The sequence below is a fragment of the Saprolegnia parasitica genome (assembly GCF_000151545.1).
Source record: "Saprolegnia parasitica CBS 223.65 unplaced genomic scaffold supercont2.8, whole genome shotgun sequence".
Classification (NCBI taxonomy): Eukaryota; Oomycota; class Saprolegniomycetes; order Saprolegniales; family Saprolegniaceae; genus Saprolegnia; species Saprolegnia parasitica.
The window spans coordinates 703,402-721,103 of NW_012156402.1; the positions used below are offsets into that span (position 1 = coordinate 703,402).

Genomic DNA, 17,702 nt, shown 5'->3' on the forward strand with positions numbered 1-17,702 from the left:
CTCTCGACCCGATATTGTCTGTTTCATGCAATATTTTCCGCAAAAATAGGACTGTTGTCATGCGACTTCTATACAATATTGTAGATTTTACTAGAGCCAATAGCCTTTGATTCCAACTGCTATCTGGTCATTCTGCTGTGCCAATGGTATGACCTTCCATGCATGCGACGCGTGGAGGAACAAGGTATCGCATTGCATTCTCATCGCTGCTGCTGCTTGTCGCGGAACCCGTTGCGGACGACAACGTACTCGGAGAAGGCCTGTGTCGAGATGAACGACGTCCGGAACGGCCGCATGGAGAGCGGCGAGAGCGCAAGGTAGCCGGCTTCGTCAAAGAAGACGACTTTCTCCTGGTACTGGTCGTCCCAGAGATAGCGGAACCGACCAAAGTGTACGTCAGCGCCCTCGTCGTTGTCGCCTGTGCCAATGAGCATCTCGACGGCCTCTTTGAACGCCAGCCGGATGCGCACGTCGGGGAACGGCGCCACTTGGCGCGGAAACGAGCTCCCAAACACATGATCGCTCTGCGTCACGTGGGCCTTGAGGCAGCTCCGCAGCGTCCTACTCAGCATCATTTGCATCGGCTTTTTTTCATTTCCTCTGCACGAGGGCGTACGAGTGGAGTCGTTTCCAGACGGGCGTCGGGAGACCGACGGGGATCTCGCCTTGCACGACCATGCTCGTGTCGAGATCGACGCAGAGCACTTCGTCACCGAGCTCGCCTATTGGACAACGGATACTACTATCAAGTTGATAGTTGAGAAGCACAGGACGTACTTAGAAGGCTGGCGTCGAGGAGGTCCTTCTGCACACCAAACAAGAACGGCGTCGGGCACTGGAGGTAGTCGAGCATGCGTCCTGGGAGCACGGGCACATACACGTGCGGCCAGTTGAGCGGCGCAATGAGTGTTCGGAGCGTCTCCGCCACGAGGGCGAGCACAGTGTACTGCGACGAGATGAGGAGCACGCGGCACTCGAGGAGGACGGCGGTGAAGACCGTGAGGACGTTCGAGACGTCGAGCGTGTCAAAGAGAAGGTGCATCGAAAAGCCCAGCGGCGGCAACGACGCCAGTAACGACGGCGGGACGTCGACGACCGGCCGCGAGATGGCAGAGACGACCGCTTCGTCCAAATGAAACGACGCGGCTGACGTTAACGGCGCAATGCTCTTGTACGCTTCGCCCAGACGATCGCGGAGGGTATCAAAGAGCGGGTACATGGAGAAGACGGCGACACCTACACCAGAGAGCGTTATACAAACGGACAGTTGCGACCTAGTATGTAGACCAAAGGGAATGTAGTACGACGCGCCTTTTGCGTCGTCTCGAAACGGCTTGAACAGCGTGAGGACGGCGCCAAAGAGCTCGGTCTCGCCCGTGAGCGCGCGCGTGTTGAACGCGATCGGTTCTGGCGTCGAGTGACTGAGCATGACGCACTGATTTGCGTCCTTGCACCTAGTCGGTGGATTTTCGATGTCAGATTTCGATGCCAGATTCCAGATTTCAGAATCGGGATGTGTACCACGGCACTAGAAACGACTCGATCGTCTGGTCGAGGTCCATGTGCTCGTCGTACGAGATCCATTGCAGCTCAAACGTGTGGCCGTCAGCGCGGAAGACCGACTCGAAGCTCACGATCGAGTAGACCCACGACTTGGGCATCTCGAGCAGCGACGGCCGCGGCCGCTCGGGAGCCATGACGGGCGGGTGGGCGCGGAGACCGTAGTGCAAAAGAAGCTCCGAGAGCCGATGGATGCTGTCGTCCGAGTTGCTGCGCGGGTACAAGGCAAATTCTGCGTACGCCGGGCTTGCGATGAACCTACAATAGTATCATTGTATCAACATACATGTCCACCTCGATACCCAACGTACCGAAAGTAGAGCTCTTCGTAGTTGTCGTCGAGTTTTTCAAAAATGAGTTCTTGCTCTTTGTGGAGTCGCGTGTGTGCGGCCGAGACGGAGGCTTCGAGGTCGTTGAACTCGTCGTTCCCATCAAAGTACTTTTGCCGAATGTACTGCAGCATCGCTACCGCGTCCGACCCGAGCTGCATGCGCGTCTTGCGCGGCAGCTTCGAGTCGGCGTACTGCCGATAGAGTCGCTTAAAGTCGTACTGGATCTCCATGTACAACGCGACTTCGTTGTGGTACTGGTGCTGGAAGAGGAAGAGCCAGAAAAAGTTGCACAGCAGCCGGTTGAGCAGAATCGCGTCCAGCGGCAAGAGAGTGCGTTCGACGCTCGCCAGCATGTCCGCGTACAAGTCGGTGGTCCGGAACGACGGAAACGTCCGCATGAGGTGCTGCTTGACGTTGCGTGCGATCTGGTCGAACGCATGCAGCGCGGCCTCGCCACCGTGGTGAATGTCGGCTTGCACAGCGGGTAGATGGACCACCATGTCGTCGCCGACGTAAAACTGTGAGCCTGATGTGACGTACTTGAGCAAGAGCTTCTGGCCGTACGTCTGGAGAAGACTCTTGTTCTCGTCGCTCATGGCGAGGAGCGACTTGGACGATGCAGTCATGTCGGGTTGCTGCACCACCATGCGCCAAAAAACGCTACCGCAGCATCAATTTGAGGATGAGCATGATGAGGTGCGATAGGCGCACCGGTACTCGTCGAGGCTGCAGAGGAAGAAGAGCTTGCACTGGTCTTGCTCGGTCTGGAGCCACGATGCGTAGTAGCGCATCATCTTGGGCGTGTTGACGACCTCTTCCAGCGCGACAAGACTGAGCGGCTCGATCGGATGGGACGTTTGAGGGTCCTAACACCGTGAGATAGAAGGGATGACGGCCTCGAGTGGAGTGAACCTCGCGGTTCCACTTGGCGATCGTGTTGGGCAGCTGCAGCACCTTGCCCCATGACGTGGGCACGCTCTTGACGTTGGTGCTGTAGTGGTCATAAAGCCATCGGTTCCATTTTTGAAGTGTCGAGCCTTCGGGGTGCATGGACGCTGCTGCAATCGCTGCCTATGATCCTTGTCAAGACACGCCATCCGAACGAGGTAGAGGAGGAGGATGTACATCGAGGGACGACCCCTTCTTGAACGAGCTCGAGTGGTTCGCGGCGAGCTGCGCCTTGGAGGCCTCCAGGAACCGCGTCGCCTTGAGCTTAACTTGCTGCGCCCAGCGGGACTTGGCCTGTCGCTGCTTGAACTCGTTGTCTTCCGACATGATCGAGTTGGACCGCTTCTCGTGCATGATGGTTTCTTCGTCTTCCTCGTCGAGGACCGCCGAGAGGTCCGTCTCGGAGATCTCTTCGAGCATCATGCTTTCGCGCGCCGAGTTGGACGCTCGGTACATGCGGTTGGTCAGCGTCGAGCGCGACGTGGCAAACTCGTGGAGCGACCGCGACGACGCGGCAAAGTCTAGCAACGACCGCGACGACGCGCTAAAGTCGTGCATCGACCGCGACGACATGGCAAAGTCCGTGAGCGACCGCGACGACGAGAACTCCCAGCCGTTCGTGTCGTAGTCGCTCGTGTAGCTCTCGAACGACTCGCGGAAGATGTCTTCGGCGTGGATCATGCCATCGGTCGGCAGCTCCTCAATGGGCGGGCACAAGAGCGACGCCGCCGGCCCGGACCGCAGCGACGCCGGCAGCGGGATCATGTCATGGGCCACCGACGAGGTCGACGTTCGCGCGTTGCTGCGCGAGCGCGATGGCCCCGACGAGAGGTCGCTCGACAGGCGGTCCCGGGGCATGGCGAGGGGCGGCTTGCGCAAGATCGACGACTCTGTCGTCAACCTCTACAAAGCGATAGGACCTCCCAGAATGCATCGTTAAAGGTGGCATGTTTCTTGTTTTCGGCATTCTAGACGTGGCATTGGCCGCGAACATGAGCATGGCGCTGCGAAAAGTGGACCTGCTCCGGCGCAACCTGCAGCTCCTCGGGTACGATGGCGGGCTACAGCTGACGGCGCCGACGGAGACGGACGTGCTCTGCGCGCTTCACTTCCTCTGCGTGCAGTGCGACGCCAGCTTTGAGGCCACAGCTCGCACGCTCTTCCCGCTCACGCCCAGCACCAAGACGACGTTGAAGAAGCTGCTCCAGCAGCAGCTCGAGCCACTCGTGCTCGCCAAGCGACTGCCCATCGGCAGCAGCAACATGTCTCGGTGCGCTTGGCGCCTTGATGAAACAAGTCATGACCATTGCGTAGGCTGGCGGCGATCGCGACGCAACCGACGCGCGCCGTCGATCTCTTGTGGCGACTCTCCACCATCGCCATGCAGTCGCTCGTCGGGGGTCCATTGCTGCATAGTCCGACGCTTCAAAGCGCGCAGCAGCTGCAGACGCTTCAGGCAAAGATCGCGATGAAGACGCGCCAGATTGAAGCCGCGGCCCACCGTCGACGGCGCCTTCAAGCCGCGTGGAAACGCAAAGCGAACGAGCTCACACGCGACGCGGCCGCGATCCAAGACAAGGAGGTACATGCATGTGCATGCACGAGGCCGGATCCAAGCGTGTACGTAGCGACATCGTCTCGCCGAGTACACTGCGTGGAAGGACCGCGTGCCGCCTGGCGTGCTCACCGAATCGGGTCATCGCGACCGGCAAGAGACGTTCGAGAAGCTACTGCAGCAGTGGCGCGACGTCGATAGCGCCTTGGCCCAGTGCCCCGTCCATGACTTTGCCAGCGTCCTCCAAACCGTCGAGGCGCATGCACGGGCACCGCCCGTGCTGCAGTCCAAGCACGCTGGTGGCATCCTCGGTGCGCTTGAGGCCACCAACCGTGCGATCCAAGCGCTACATAACGCGCTTCGGGGCCTTGGCGGTGCCACGTCGCTCTCGCCCACGGCGACGTCGACGCTGGCGTCGGCTGTGGAGCAGAGCCACTTGCATGTTCTCGCAGGGTCCGCACTGTGCGACAACATTGCGAGGTTAACGGCCGAGTTGGCGCGCGACCCGACACAAGCATCTGCGGCGCATGACGAAGCTGGGCCGCTCTGCCCACCGACACCGATGCTGCAGTACGACTTGACGAGCTCGGCGCGGCCGACGACACCACCGAGCTCGACGTCGTCGGACGCGCGGCTGTGCCAAGTCACGAGCTCGATCGAGCGACTGAGCTGGCATCCGCGCCCGGAACTACAGCGCGTACCGGCAGACGACGACGAGCCAGAGGTGCCAACCCAACGCGCGCTGCGGTTCTAGCCTAGGGACAGTGTGATGCTCGCAAGGATGACTTTATCTGTTGTGCTACGTGACGAAAGCAACACACGGTGGCAGCTGACGACCTCTATGGTCGACGCAACCATTCCACGGTGGAGGATACTCTGTGAACAAGCGTTCTTGAACGAGTGATGCGCTGGTTGCTCGTTCCTGCCGTCTTCGAGTAAGACTACCTGCGGCTAGATGGCCATGCCACACGAGTCACGACGCACTTATCGTCACCGGTGCGCGATGGTGCTGCATACTCGTCGTTAGCCGTGCCACGTCATATCCGGATACCTTTATCCGGATAACTGGCCAAATTGGTGGCGTTGCGCAATCAGCTTGGCGGTCCATCCTCCGAGACTGCGCAATCCCGAATATCCCGAATGGTCGACTCCAAGGCCGTCGTCGCCGGTCTCCAGGCGTGGCTAAGCAGCCACGGCGTCTCACTGCAGGACTTCAACATCGTCTACTACGGCGCTAGCGAAGGCCATGGCGTCGTCGCCGCCAAGGACTTTGCCCAAGGTCCAGTGCCGCCTACGTTCGCCTCGGTGCTAATGATGCGCTCGCTACTATTAGGCGAACACACAATCGACATCCCGTTCAAGCTCACGATGAACGTGCAGTCGGCGCGGACGTCGGACCTGGCGCCGATCTTCGAGCAAGAGCACATTTCGAGCCTCCCGCCGGACGAGATTCTCGCGCTGCATCTCATGTACGAGCGGCAGAAGGGCGACGCGTCGTTCTGGGCGCCGTTCATTCGGTACGCACGCATCGTCATCCGTTGTCCAATACCATCTTGACGCCTTGGGCAGGAGCATGCCGCAGACGTTCGACACGCCCATCTTCTGGCCCGACGCCATCTTCAACGAGCTCCGAGGCACGAACGTCGCGCTGCTCGGCAGCATGATGCGCCAGCAGATCATCGCCGACTACACATCGATCCACCGCCCTATCTTCCAGCGGTACCCGTCGCTCTTCAAGAGCGAAACACTCTCGGTCGCCGACTACAAGTGGGCGCTCAGCGTCATTTGGAGCCGCGCGTTCGGCGTCGTCAAGGACGGCGAGTACCTCCATGTGCTCTGCCCGGCCATGGACATGTTCAACCACGACGTGCACATCAAGGAGCCGCTCGACGCCTTTGTCAACTACGACGACAAGACGCAGGTCCGTCCTCCTCCTCGTTCTTGACCGCTGCTATCCATCATGCTCACAAGAGATGCCATGCTAGCTCATGAGCCACCGCGTGCACCAAGCCTGCCGCGCCGGCACACCGCTCAACATTAGCTACGGCCCGTACTCGAACGCCAAGCTGCTCTACTCGTACGGCTTTGTCGTGCCCGGGAATCCCAACCGTGGCATCGATTTCTGGCTCAACATTCCGCCGTCGGACCCATATTACAAGCTCAAAAATCACTTTTGGACGCAAGCGCGCTCACGGCGTCGCAGACGTACGACTTTGAAGGCACCTTGCTTGGCAACGGCGTCTCGGAGCGACTCCTCGCGACGCTTCGGATCATCCTCATGCAAGAGACCGAGATCGCCCACCGCAACAACGTATGGACATGCGATTTTTGGAGTGCAGTAGGCTCATTTACATGCGCGTAGGCCTTTCAAGGACGCATGATTTCGCGTCGCAACGAACTTGCCGTGTACGATAATTTGATCTTGTCGTGCCGCCGCAAGCTGCAGTCCTTTACGACCACGTACTACGATCTCGCGGAAAAAAAGTATCAATGTATCAATTCATTTTGTGCAATTAGGTTCAAGCAAGACGAAGAGTTGCTGGCCGCGGGCACCAACAATAATGTGTACCTCAACTTTGCACTGCAAGTGCGCATTGAAGACAAGCGCACGCTTCAAGACACGATTGGGACGCTCTCCAAGTGGAAGGAGTTTCTGGTCGGCCAAGACGAGACGTCGACCGCGTACCCGCCCTCGGTCGTCGTTGGTTAGGGTTCTCAGGACAACTTCATTCGCGCCTTGACAATCAGTTGACAGTGTTATTAGTAAATATCCTTAAATCGTTGTTGAAACATTCACGTACAAAAATATGATATTGTTCGCTCGTGGATCGCACGCTACTTCGAGTTCCAGTCAGTACGGCAGTCGCGTCAGCGAGGGCTTTGCTGGTCCTCCTTTGATAGAATATCATCGTCCACTGGTTTACATGCATCTTTCATATTATTGATCTTAGTGGGGCGTCGACGTCTACATTCTACTGGTACTGGGATTGAGGAGGGTACCGCCCCCACTGACAAGATCAGCGGGGTCGGATAAATACGGCGGCTAGAGAGCCATGGTCACGTCGTGGGGCGGGTACACGAGCGTGTCCGAGTCTTGCTTGACCATGAGGTAGTCGCTCCACTGGGTAAGCGTCTCGATCGTCTCGACCAGCACGCGCTTCTCTTCCATGCGCACTTGGAGCGCCATCTGCAGCCGGTGGCCCATCGAGATCCCCGACGCCACGAGCGCTTCGTCTTGCTTGAGCCTGCGCGCGCCACGTCATTCTCGCTTCAATGTATCAAGAGGACGTACGTGCACGTGTACGACTGGAGCTTTTGGCGACAGGCCGCAATGAGGCTGTCGTAGACCAGCATCTCGTTGGTGCGAGAAATCATTTGGCTCTTGAACGCCTACAACTCCACGTTGGAACAACGTCTCGGACAAGAGAGAGATCGGCGTACGTTGTTGTGGGCGTCGATCTCGGTCTCGTGCATGCGGATGATGCGAACGGTCGCGAGGAGCCGCTCCGAGACTGCGTGGCCGAGCAACGTGCCTTCAAAGTCGTACGTTTGTGCGGCCGTGAGCGCGTTCGAGTCGAGCAGCGCCTTCTTGAGGCGAAAGTACCGGTCCGAGCGCGGAATGTCGAGCCAAAAGTCAATACCGCAGTTGAGATTGCCTGCGCCGTGTTGTTGTTTCGGGTTGAGATTCAAATTTCAAGAGAGGTACCTGGCACGACAAAGCCATATGCGCAGAGTAGCTTGGCGTTCGAGTACGGGCCGTAGCTGATCGTGAGCGGTGCACCGGCGGCGACGGCGTCGTGCACTCGGTGTTCCAGCGTCTAATACAATGGAGTATGACTCATCATCGATCCGTCAATCAAGTTGCCAAAGCGCACCTGCGTCGACGCGTCAAACACAATGACTTCGTCGAGGGGCACGTGCAGGTTGACGTCGTGCGTGAGCTGGTCGAGACCCGGGCAGAGCACTTGGAGGTACTCGCCGTCCTTGGTGATGCCAAACGCCCGCGACGAGAGCACGCTGAGCGCCCACTTGAAGTCGCCGATCGAGACGCGGTCACGCGGAAACATGTGCGGGTAACGGAGGCAGATCCGGTGGTAGATGGTCGTGTAGTCGGCCACGAGCTGCTGCCGAAGCACGTTTGTGAGCATCGCGACGTTGGTGCCTTGAAGTTCGTGGAACTCGGCGTGCGACCAGTAGATCGGCGTGTCGAAGCTCGACGGGAGACTCCTACGCCATCGCAATAGTACGCTCCATCAGCATCATCCTGCGACGTCGGCGGTCGAGTTGGTTACCGTAAGAAGGGCGCCCAAAACGACGCGTCGCCCTTGAGCCGCTCGTAGACGAGATGCAAGACCAGCACTTCGTTGTCGAGGAGCGTCGACTCGCGCTGTAGCAGCGGCGCGAGGTCCGACGCCCGCGCCGAGTGCACGTTCATGGTCAGTGCAAACGGCACGGCAAGTGAGGTCGCGCCTACGTGTATGCACTCAAGCCTACTGCGCCATCCATCCGAGCACGCGGCTACCTTTGGCCAAGGCAGTTTGGGCGACGGCGCCAGCGCTAAAGGCCACGCGGTCGAGGTCGACCTGGTGGTGCAGGAGCCAGTTTCGGAGATCGGCCGCCGCCGCCGCCGTCGGCGTGTGCAGTAGCGAGGGCGGTAGTCGCGGCGGCGCCGATAGCAGCGGCGGTAGAAGCGTCGCCGACGTCGGCGTCGAGGCCAAGGTCAGCGGTACAAGGCGCGGGCAGTGGTCGCCGAGCGGTGGCATGGGGCAAGGACGGGATCTGAACTGCACGCAGATGACCAGGCGTAACTTCATACGTCGTTTTGATTGGCTGTTTTTCCATCGGGGGTAGGGGTCCTAGGTGATTGCGCTTTCACTCGGCCCAGAAGAATCGTGGAAGCTCGCGATGGATCCGTGGCCATCAACCGTCGCCGAGCGGCGCTTCGTGTCGCAAGCCGCGTGCCGGTGCATGTACCAGCGACGTCCTTCGCATAACAAGGATGGCCTTGCGACGCCATGGCGGCGAAGGCTGCCCATCATCTTCCATGCGCCTTGCAGCAGATGATGCTGCATGGCGTCCAGCCGTTGATGGCGCATTCCCTGATGGCAGAACAAGCAGGTCGCGATACGCAGCCGCGACCTCTCACGTGCGCGGCTCGCGAGCAGGCCAAGGCGTCGGCCGTCATGTATTAGTATGTAGGCGCTCGAGGCTATGGGGATCGGTAGACGGTGGTATGATATAGATTAGTACTAGTACGAGCGACAATCGTGTCTCTACGCCCCACCAATGGTCTTGGGCTTCTTGCCCTTAAGAAAGCTGAGGATGATGGGCTTGGCGCCGGCGCGGAGCTGCGTGAGGAGGCTCTCGTACGGCACGTCGCGGATGCTTTGGTGGTTGACCTTGACGAGCTTGTCGCCGCGCGAGACCTTGAGGCCGAGCGGCGACCGCTTGGCGTTGAAACGACCGACCACCGAGTCGCCAGCCTGGACCTTGGCCACGTACGGGAATGGGCCTTTCGTGACCGCGTTCTTCTTGAGCGCAACGCCGAGGCGGCCGCCGTCCCAGATGACGTGGAAGAGCACGGCGCCTTGGAGCAGCGTTACCGACGACGTGTGATACGCCCGGACACTCGACTCGAAGCTCAGCACGAGCGGTCGCGCGGCTTGGGCGAGGAGGTCACAGACGACGGGAAACTCCATTTGGGCCACGTCGTTGCCGTTGATGGCAAGCAGCACGTCTTGCTCGTGCACGTTGACCATACCGGGATTATGGTAGGCCGAGATCTTGGTCACGATAGAGCGCGCCGTCGTCGGGTCCTGGCGCAGCGCGAGCCCGAGACTCTTGTCCTCGAGCCAGAGCACGTCGTAGCACTTGGCCGACGAGCTGGTAGTCGACGCGACGCGGACGAGGCCGGACGCGGCCTTTTCAAACTCAAAGAGCGTTGGCTGCGCCGAGGGAGGAAACAGAAAGCACCGGCGACCGCCGCCGACGGAGATCGGCAGCGTCGTCGGGACCACCGGTGGGCGGCCGTCGATCGACACGAGCGTATCGCCGGCTGTGATCTGCAACACGTCGGCGGTCGTGCTCAGAGTCGGGTGCACGCGGTACACGATCGCAGCGCCGTTGCTGACGTCCAGCGTGACACCGAGGCTGCCACCGGCTTCGACGATGACCACATACGCGCTCGAGGACGCGACCAGCGAGAGGCGCGTGCTGCGACGGTCCACAAACGAGATCGACTCGTCGTCGTCCGAGTCCGACTCGCTAAACTCTTCCACAAAGACGCTTCGCACCGGGCGTGCGCGCGTTGCAAGCACCGGCATGGCCGCAAGCGCCGCTGCCTCGGCCGCCCGCTTGGCCTCGCGCGCCGCGAGCAAGAGCGGGCGGATTCGCAGGCGCACTTGGTGCATGCGAACGATCGACTGGAGGCGAAGGGTCGCGGCCAGCGCGCGCTTGGCCTGAAGTTGCTTGCGGGCGAGATGACAGCGGTACGCGCACTGGAGCGTGAGCACGGCGCGCTGCACCGTTTGGTACCGGCGGCGCGCAAGGAAGCGGCGAACGGCGGCTTGGGCGATGATCACACTGGTGCGCAGGCGCTGGTAGTGACGCGCTTGGCGTCGCGCCCGAAACGTGGCTTGCAGACGGAGGATACCAGCGCGCATGCGGCGGTACACGACGCGGGCCAGAAACCCCCGCACGACGCGCTGCATGGCGATGACAGCCTTCCCAAAGAGCTCTTCGCGCACGGTGTTGAGCTGCGTATAGGCGCCGAGCAGCAGAAAAACCTTGGTGAGACCGACCTGGAAGTTGTCGCGGCCTTCGTCAGCAAACGTAATCGGCGGCGCGTTCGGCGGCTGCAGAAAGGCGCCGGCGCGAAGGGCCGCAACGATCGCCGTCGCCGTGCCCCGGAGGTTCTCCTTCTCAAATGGCACAGAAGGCGTCAAGCAAAGGTACGAGTGCACAAACGACGCATGCGGAAAGCGGATCGGATACCCCGTGCGCGAGATCTTGGCGGCTTCGAGGACACCGGAGCACCGGAGCTGCTCGGCGACGCGGTCGACGGTAAACTCCGTCGACGACGCGTCGTCATTGGGCTTGATGCACCGGATAAAGTGCGGCGCGGTCGTGTGCAGCAGCGAGAGCAAGCTCGCGAGCTGCGACTTGAACTTGGCGACAACCGTCGACGGCTGCTTGGTGCCGGCCGTCGACGACGACGAGGCAGGAGGTGCGGTGAAGAGCGTCTGGAGCAGCGGCGTCGAGGAGGACGCGAGGTATCCGAGCGCCTCGGTGTGCGCGTGGTCTTTGTTCTTGTCGCAGAAGCCCGCGGCTGCGTACGGCACGGCGCCGGCGTAGTGCGCAATGACAAAGAGCTGGACGCCGCGCTGGAGCTTGGAGACGTGGAGATGCGGCGTCGCCGCAAAGCTGTCAAAGTACGTGTTGAACAAGCTCACGTCGTTGCCGTTCGGGAGCTTGCACTGCTCGTCGAGGAGCGCAAAGAGGCCCATGGGTCGCACCGACTCGAACATCGTGACCACCTCGTCGTTGTTGGGGTACGACACAAACGTCCATGGAATCGCCTCCTTGATATACTCCTTCTGCTCCATCTCAAAGACGAACTGCGAGAAGAGCTGCTGGAGCTTCTCGTTGGCGTAGTTGATGCAGAGCTGCTCGAGCGAGTTGGTCGCGAAGATCTCGAACCCAAAGATATCGACGACGCCAATGAACCGCTCGTCCGCCGGCGGACTATACCCGATCGAGACGTTGATGCGGTCGACGAGCCAGTGAAAGAGGCGGGCGTAGATGGTCTTGGCCATGACGTCCCGCGTCACCTCGGCCTTCTCGGGCGAGAGTAGCACGGTGACCGTGTCGCCACCGGCGTTGATGTCGCGGCTGCACAAGTTCTTCTGCAGTGTGTCCTTGTCAACACCGAGGAGGTGGCTCGCCGACGCCAGCGCGCTCTCGTTCGTGATGCGGCAGCCGTCGTTCTCGCCGTCGAGCGTGACAAAGGTGATGTTGCCGAGATGCAGCACCGCGGCCACGAGCTCGAGCACGCTCCACTGCTCGTCATCCGACATGCCGATCGTGGTCATGGCGTGGCGCGTCTTGGCGTACTGGTCGCCGTCGTCGACGCCGTCCTTGCGGTCCACACACTGCGTCTGGTTGAGGTACTTGTAGTCCTCGACGTGCGTGAGACACAGCGCAGTCAGCTCGTCGGGCGTTGCGCCACGTAAGAGCTCGTAAAAGATGTGGTAGTTGCGCTCGCCGATCGACTGCGAGACGAGCCGGACGCGCTCGAGGAGGTACGTCGAGATGGACGCGCCAAGAAGCGACCCGTCCTTTGCAAAGCCGAGGCGAATAAACTTACCAAAGCGCGACGAGTTGTTGTTGCGGTTGGTACGGGCGTTGCCAAAGGCTTCGAGGATCGGGTTGGACTCGAGCACGCGGTTGCGCACGTTCTCGCGCTCGGCGGCGTGGCCGTTTGTCGTCGTCGCCGACGAGACGGACGCGAGGTAGTTCATGAGGATCTTGGTCGTCTCGGTCTTGCCCGCGCCCGACTCGCCGCTCACGAGGATGCTTTGGTTTTGCACGGCAACGGGCGCTGCTTCGGCGCGCAGCGCATCGAGCACGTTCGAGTTGGCGAGCGACGCGTCGACCCACGTGTCCTTGTTCATATCGCGGAACGCCGTGTCGGCGACGGCGTAAACGTGGGGTGGCAGCTTGGGCAGCTTCTCGCCGGTGACCCTTCGGTTGCCGTGCTCGATGTACACGCCCTTGGTGTGCTCGTCGTAGATGTGGGGCATGGGCGCGAACGGGTTGATGGCGACGAGGATCGCGCCTGTGCTCGTGTAGATCTCGTCGTGTTCGAAGCGCCGCTGCAGCGCATGGAGGATCGTGGCCTCATCGAGCGTCACGAGCAGCGTGAGGTCGTCGACGGTCGCCGACGCCTTCTTGGAGCGGCCGCGGCTGAGCATCGTCGACGCTGGTCTTGTCTTTTTCTGCCCCTCACCGGCTGCGTGGCGAGAGGTATTATTTTGCCCCTGGTTGTGATTGCATACAATGATCAAGATCTTTTCGAGCGCATCAAATATTTGAATTCTACGCAATGAATTTCGAATCGCGCAAGGCCATTGGCGGATTATCGGACCACGACGCGATGCCATTGGCCAAAATCTCGTAGCGGGTCGACCTCGTTGCTCGATTGTAAAATTTCCTCAAACGAGTTGCCGTCAACATCGGATGCCATCGAGTGGTGCACAAGTTGTCGCTCAATACTATGACAAATTTGTACCTGTAGTGTCCGATGCGTGCCTTGTCGACACAGTTACAGCCCTTAGAGACCTCCTAGGTGCCAGAAAACCTTTTTGAGTGTATGACGCGCTGGACAACTCAAGTGACATGGTCCATGTTGAAGTGATATACTAGGACTCCAGTACATATCAGCAAGGTCATGGAGGTACAATGAACGACGTGCAGCGTGGTGCGACAACCGGCGGCAGTGGATCTTGCCGTTGTGGAAGCGAGGCGTGTGCATGGCGCAGGCTGGAATGCTGGGATTGCGGTCCATGTCATCGAGGCTAGCCACACAGCATTTGTAGCTCCTTGGTGGCATCGTTGTAAGTCATTTGCACATGATCATTTCGTTGACGAGGGGTATCGTCAGAGCTCTGACACTGCCATACCGTGACGACATCGCCACAAGCTGCCTCGCTACCGGTCTCACGCACTCACGACGCCTCAACACTGCGCGGACAACCTCTATCAAATGGTTATTGATATATCGACTTTGCAGAGGTCAACCTACGTGGCAGTCGGATTGAGAGGCCTGGAACATCTGAGCAATCGCGGGCTTGCGACCAAGATCGCCAGCCTTGGCGCCTTGGTGCGATGGGACCATTGAGCGCCAATAGAAATGCATTGGTGTCGAGATGCGCACGTAGCTTCGTGGAACCATGCGCCGTGTTGGCGACCTCTGAAGTGGAAGCATTGAGAACGGATCGTAAATTGACACCCGTATGCCCAGTTCTTGTAGCTCTCTCCATCGAGGAGGCTCAGCAGACCTTAGCCCACCATGTCCCATGGACGAAGCGTCGCGTACAGTACGCGCACTATCGCGAGCATCGAGTACTAGAGTAGCTAAATTTTCTATGCACGCGACGACGCGAATAAATCCAGGAAACGCTGGCTTCCCCAACCGACGTTTCGATTTTTGATTCGCGCCAAAACCAACTCCGTCTTCACTAGCACTCCGTTGGTACAATGTGTTCATTTGCAGCTCTTCACATGGGCGCAACCAAATCGATTGGCGAAGAAGAGAAGGATATCCCACGCGAGTCGGTCCGCCGTCAGACACGGAGCTGCACTCACTGTCTCTTGCAAGACCGTCGTCGGAATGGGAAGCACCCATCGGTCTCTGTGCTACTGCTGCAGCAGCAACAGGGTTGAGGCGCAGCACGTTGCGGCTCTGGGAATTCAGCGGCGGCGCCGGCGTAAAAACTACGCAAGTGCACTGCGTTACAGCCTGGATAAGGTGATTGCCCGTATATGCGTTGTGGGAGGTCGAAGGACGTCACCAACTTCGATTCCTTCGGTCCATGAAACCAGGCGCGCTCGGATCAGAGCGCCACCGCACCGTGTGTCTCTTCCGTCGACTCCTCTCAGCGACGCGAGGAATCCAGCTGCAATCATCCCCAGTCATTGACCACAAGCATGGAAGCTCTTGCTTCGACCGGCCGGTGCCCCGGACAATGGAAAAGCTACTACATGGTAACGTATACTAGGAAGAAGAGACCGATGACCACTGTACCACCTCTGCAGTCGACGTTGTCGATTGGTGACCAACGGGCAAGAAGGGTCCAAGCGTCAGCTGGGCACGGGTCCTGCACAAAAAACGTCGTGCGACTGCTGAAATGGGCCCGTCTCCAAGGCTCCGAACAAGTGCATGCTCGTACCGCGCAGCCTTGAATTCAGCGCGAGGCACGTGCAGCATCTTTGGCTGTCGCCTGACATCTCTTCGGTCGCTGGTCGCTGGAAGCTGGTCGGACGTCTCCAATCGAAGTACAAATCGAAGTTGTAGGGTTGCTGAACTTATTCTGGGAGGTTTTGGCAGCGCGAGTGTCTTTTCCTGCCAGCCACCGTCATCCCATTTGCAGGAGCAGCATGTTGGCGGGCGCGGTCGAGGACCTCACGTCGCTCGTGCAGCTGGACGAGGCTTCGATCCTCGCCACGCTGCGCGCGCGCTTTGACGCGCAGGCCATCTACACCAGCACCGGCGCCGTGCTCATTGCCTTGAACCCGTTCACGCCGCTGCCGCTCTACGGCCACGAGGTCAAGGCGCGCTACATGCAGCACGGCCGCAAGCGCGCCCGCGGCGAGCGCATGGACTCGACGTTGCCGCCTCATATTTATGCGATCGCCGACCGGGCATACCGCGAGATGCACACCGTGCCGGGGCGCGACCAGAGTATCCTCGTGAGCGGCGAGTCGGGCGCCGGCAAGACCGAGACCACTAAGTGCATACTCAACTACGTGACGGCGCTCACGTCCGAGTCGTCGAGCGATCTCGCCCAGCGCGTGCTCGAGTCCAACCCGATCCTCGAAGCCTTTGGCAACGCCCGGACCAACCGCAACAACAACTCGTCGCGCTTTGGCAAGTTTATTCGGCTCGAGTTTGAGTCGACCGGGTCGCTTCTCGGCGCGTCCATCTCGACGTACCTTCTCGAGCGCGTCCGGCTCGTCTCGCAGGCCAAAGGCGAGCGCAACTACCACATCTTTTACGAGCTCTTACGTGGCGCAACGCCCGACGAGCTCCAATCTCTAGGCTTGACGCACATCGAGGACTATGCGTACCTCAGCAGCAGCCAGTGCTACGACCGACAAGACGGCGTCGACGACAGCGACCAGTACGCCAAGACGCGCCACGCCATGACCGCTATCGGCATGGACGCCTCCGAGCAACAGGACGTTTTCCAGCTCATCGCGGCAGTCCTGCACCTCGGTAACGTGACGTTTGCAAGGAAGGACGGCGAGGCGAGTGCACTGCATCGCGACGCTGACGTCGCGGCCGCCACGGCGCTGCTGGGTGTCGACACGGGCGTCATCGAGCATGGCCTTACGACCAAGCTCATCAAGGCCGGCGGCGACCACATCACGACGTCGCTGAGTGTGCTCGAAGCGGCGACGACCCGGGACGCGGTCGCCAAAGCCATCTACGCGCGCGTCTTTGAGTGGCTCGTCGAGCGCATCAACGAGTCGATGCGGTACAGCAGCTCGACGCGGCGCACCGTGACGGCGCCCCGCTTCATCGGCGTGGTGGACATTTTTGGGTTTGAGATTTTCGCGACCAACTCGCTCGAGCAGCTCTGCATCAACTTTGCCAACGAGAAGCTCCAGCAGCTCTTCGCCAAGTACGTGTTCGAGATGGAGCAGAAGGAGTATGCGGCCGAAGCGATTCCGTGGACGTTTGTCCAGTACCCGAATAATGACGCGTGCGTCGTCATGTTTGAGGCGCGGCCAACCGGTCTCTTTTGCCTCTTGGACGAGCAGTGCGTCATTCCCAGAGGCAACGACGCGCAACTCGCGGCCAAGTACGCCGACGTTGTCGCCAAGCGCCATACGCACCTCGCGACGACCAAGCTGCAGCAAGCACGCGCCCAGTTTACGATCGCGCACTACGCTGGCGCCGTCGTCTACTCGGCCGACGGCTTCTGCGACAAGAACAAAGACCACGTGCACTCGGACGTCCTCGCCTTCCTGCGCACCTCGAGCAACCCGTTTCTCGTGTCGCTGTTCCCCGTCGTCGCCGCCGAGTCGAGTCGCCCGACGTCGTTGACGGCCAAGTTTCAGGTCCAACTCGCGTCGCTCCTGACGGTCCTCAACGCCACCGCGCCCCACTTTGTACGCTGCATCAAGCCCAACGACGAGCTGCGCCCGACAGTCCTCGACGCGCCCCGAGTAGCCGAGCAATTGCGGTGCTCCGGCATTCTCGAAGCGGCGACGATCGCGCGGTCCGGGTACCCGATCCGCATGCCGCACGCGACGTTTGTGCACACGTACGAGTGCCTCGCGCCCCGGGGCGCCCGGGACAGTGTCGCCGCCATGGTCGCGCATTTCGTGCGCCTCCTGCCGCCGACGACGCCGCCCCACGCCCAAGTGGGCCGTACCAAGGTCTTTCTCCTCGACGGACTCTACCGTCTGCTCGTCGGGCTGCGCCGGCTCCGGGCAACCGTGGCCGAGCGGTTGATCCACAAGTCCTTGGCACAGTACGTGGTCCGGAGGCGCCGACAGCGCGAGCGTGTTGCCGCCGCGCT

The 17,702-nt window shown here is 60.3% G+C and overlaps 6 protein-coding genes across 6 annotated transcripts in view; 3 read left to right on the forward strand and 3 right to left on the reverse strand.

Moving 5' to 3' along the window:
- Positions 1–125: 125 nt before the first annotated feature.
- SPRG_19486 (hypothetical protein) lies at positions 126–3,698 on the reverse strand (the record flags this gene model as incomplete). The annotated part of the gene is made up of 9 exons (XM_012342021.1): positions 126–561; positions 617–722; positions 778–1,236; positions 1,288–1,454; positions 1,522–1,818; positions 1,872–2,552; positions 2,604–2,758; positions 2,805–2,963; positions 3,018–3,698. The coding sequence occupies 9 exons, from the start codon at positions 3,696–3,698 to the stop codon at positions 201–203; spliced, it is 3,066 nt and encodes a 1,021-aa protein (XP_012197411.1). The 3' UTR covers positions 126–200.
- Positions 3,699–3,819: 121 nt separating this feature from the next.
- Positions 3,820–5,187, forward strand: SPRG_03388 (hypothetical protein). Its single transcript, XM_012341963.1, has 3 exons — positions 3,820–4,110; positions 4,155–4,422; positions 4,469–5,187. Exons 1-3 carry the CDS (start codon positions 3,833–3,835, stop codon positions 5,147–5,149), a joined length of 1,227 nt encoding a protein of 408 aa, XP_012197353.1. The 5' UTR covers positions 3,820–3,832; the 3' UTR covers positions 5,150–5,187.
- Positions 5,188–5,502: 315 nt separating this feature from the next.
- Positions 5,503–7,195, forward strand: SPRG_03389 (hypothetical protein). The gene is made up of 6 exons (XM_012341964.1): positions 5,503–5,674; positions 5,729–5,912; positions 5,965–6,316; positions 6,381–6,706; positions 6,758–6,855; positions 6,913–7,195. Exons 1-5 carry the CDS (start codon positions 5,536–5,538, stop codon positions 6,774–6,776), a joined length of 1,020 nt encoding a protein of 339 aa, XP_012197354.1. The 5' UTR covers positions 5,503–5,535; the 3' UTR covers positions 6,777–6,855; positions 6,913–7,195.
- Positions 7,196–7,368: 173 nt separating this feature from the next.
- SPRG_03390 (hypothetical protein) lies at positions 7,369–9,170 on the reverse strand. Its single transcript, XM_012341965.1, has 7 exons — positions 8,918–9,170; positions 8,688–8,865; positions 8,271–8,622; positions 8,102–8,213; positions 7,837–8,051; positions 7,688–7,785; positions 7,369–7,640 (listed from the first exon to the last, which is right to left on the reverse strand). Exons 1-7 carry the CDS (start codon positions 9,156–9,158, stop codon positions 7,439–7,441), a joined length of 1,398 nt encoding a protein of 465 aa, XP_012197355.1. The 5' UTR covers positions 9,159–9,170; the 3' UTR covers positions 7,369–7,438.
- Positions 9,171–9,606: 436 nt separating this feature from the next.
- On the reverse strand, positions 9,607–13,392 carry SPRG_03391 (hypothetical protein). The gene has a single exon (XM_012341966.1). It carries the CDS (start codon positions 13,365–13,367, stop codon positions 9,669–9,671), a length of 3,699 nt encoding a protein of 1,232 aa, XP_012197356.1. The 5' UTR covers positions 13,368–13,392; the 3' UTR covers positions 9,607–9,668.
- Positions 13,393–15,552: 2,160 nt separating this feature from the next.
- Positions 15,553–17,702, forward strand: part of SPRG_19487 (hypothetical protein) — a gene marked incomplete at both ends in the record, with an annotated part of 3,864 nt that continues 1,714 nt past the window's right edge. The window contains one exon of the mRNA XM_012342022.1: positions 15,553–17,661. Within this exon, the coding sequence (XP_012197412.1) occupies positions 15,553–17,661 (2,109 nt within the window). The remainder of the gene's footprint in view (positions 17,662–17,702) is intronic.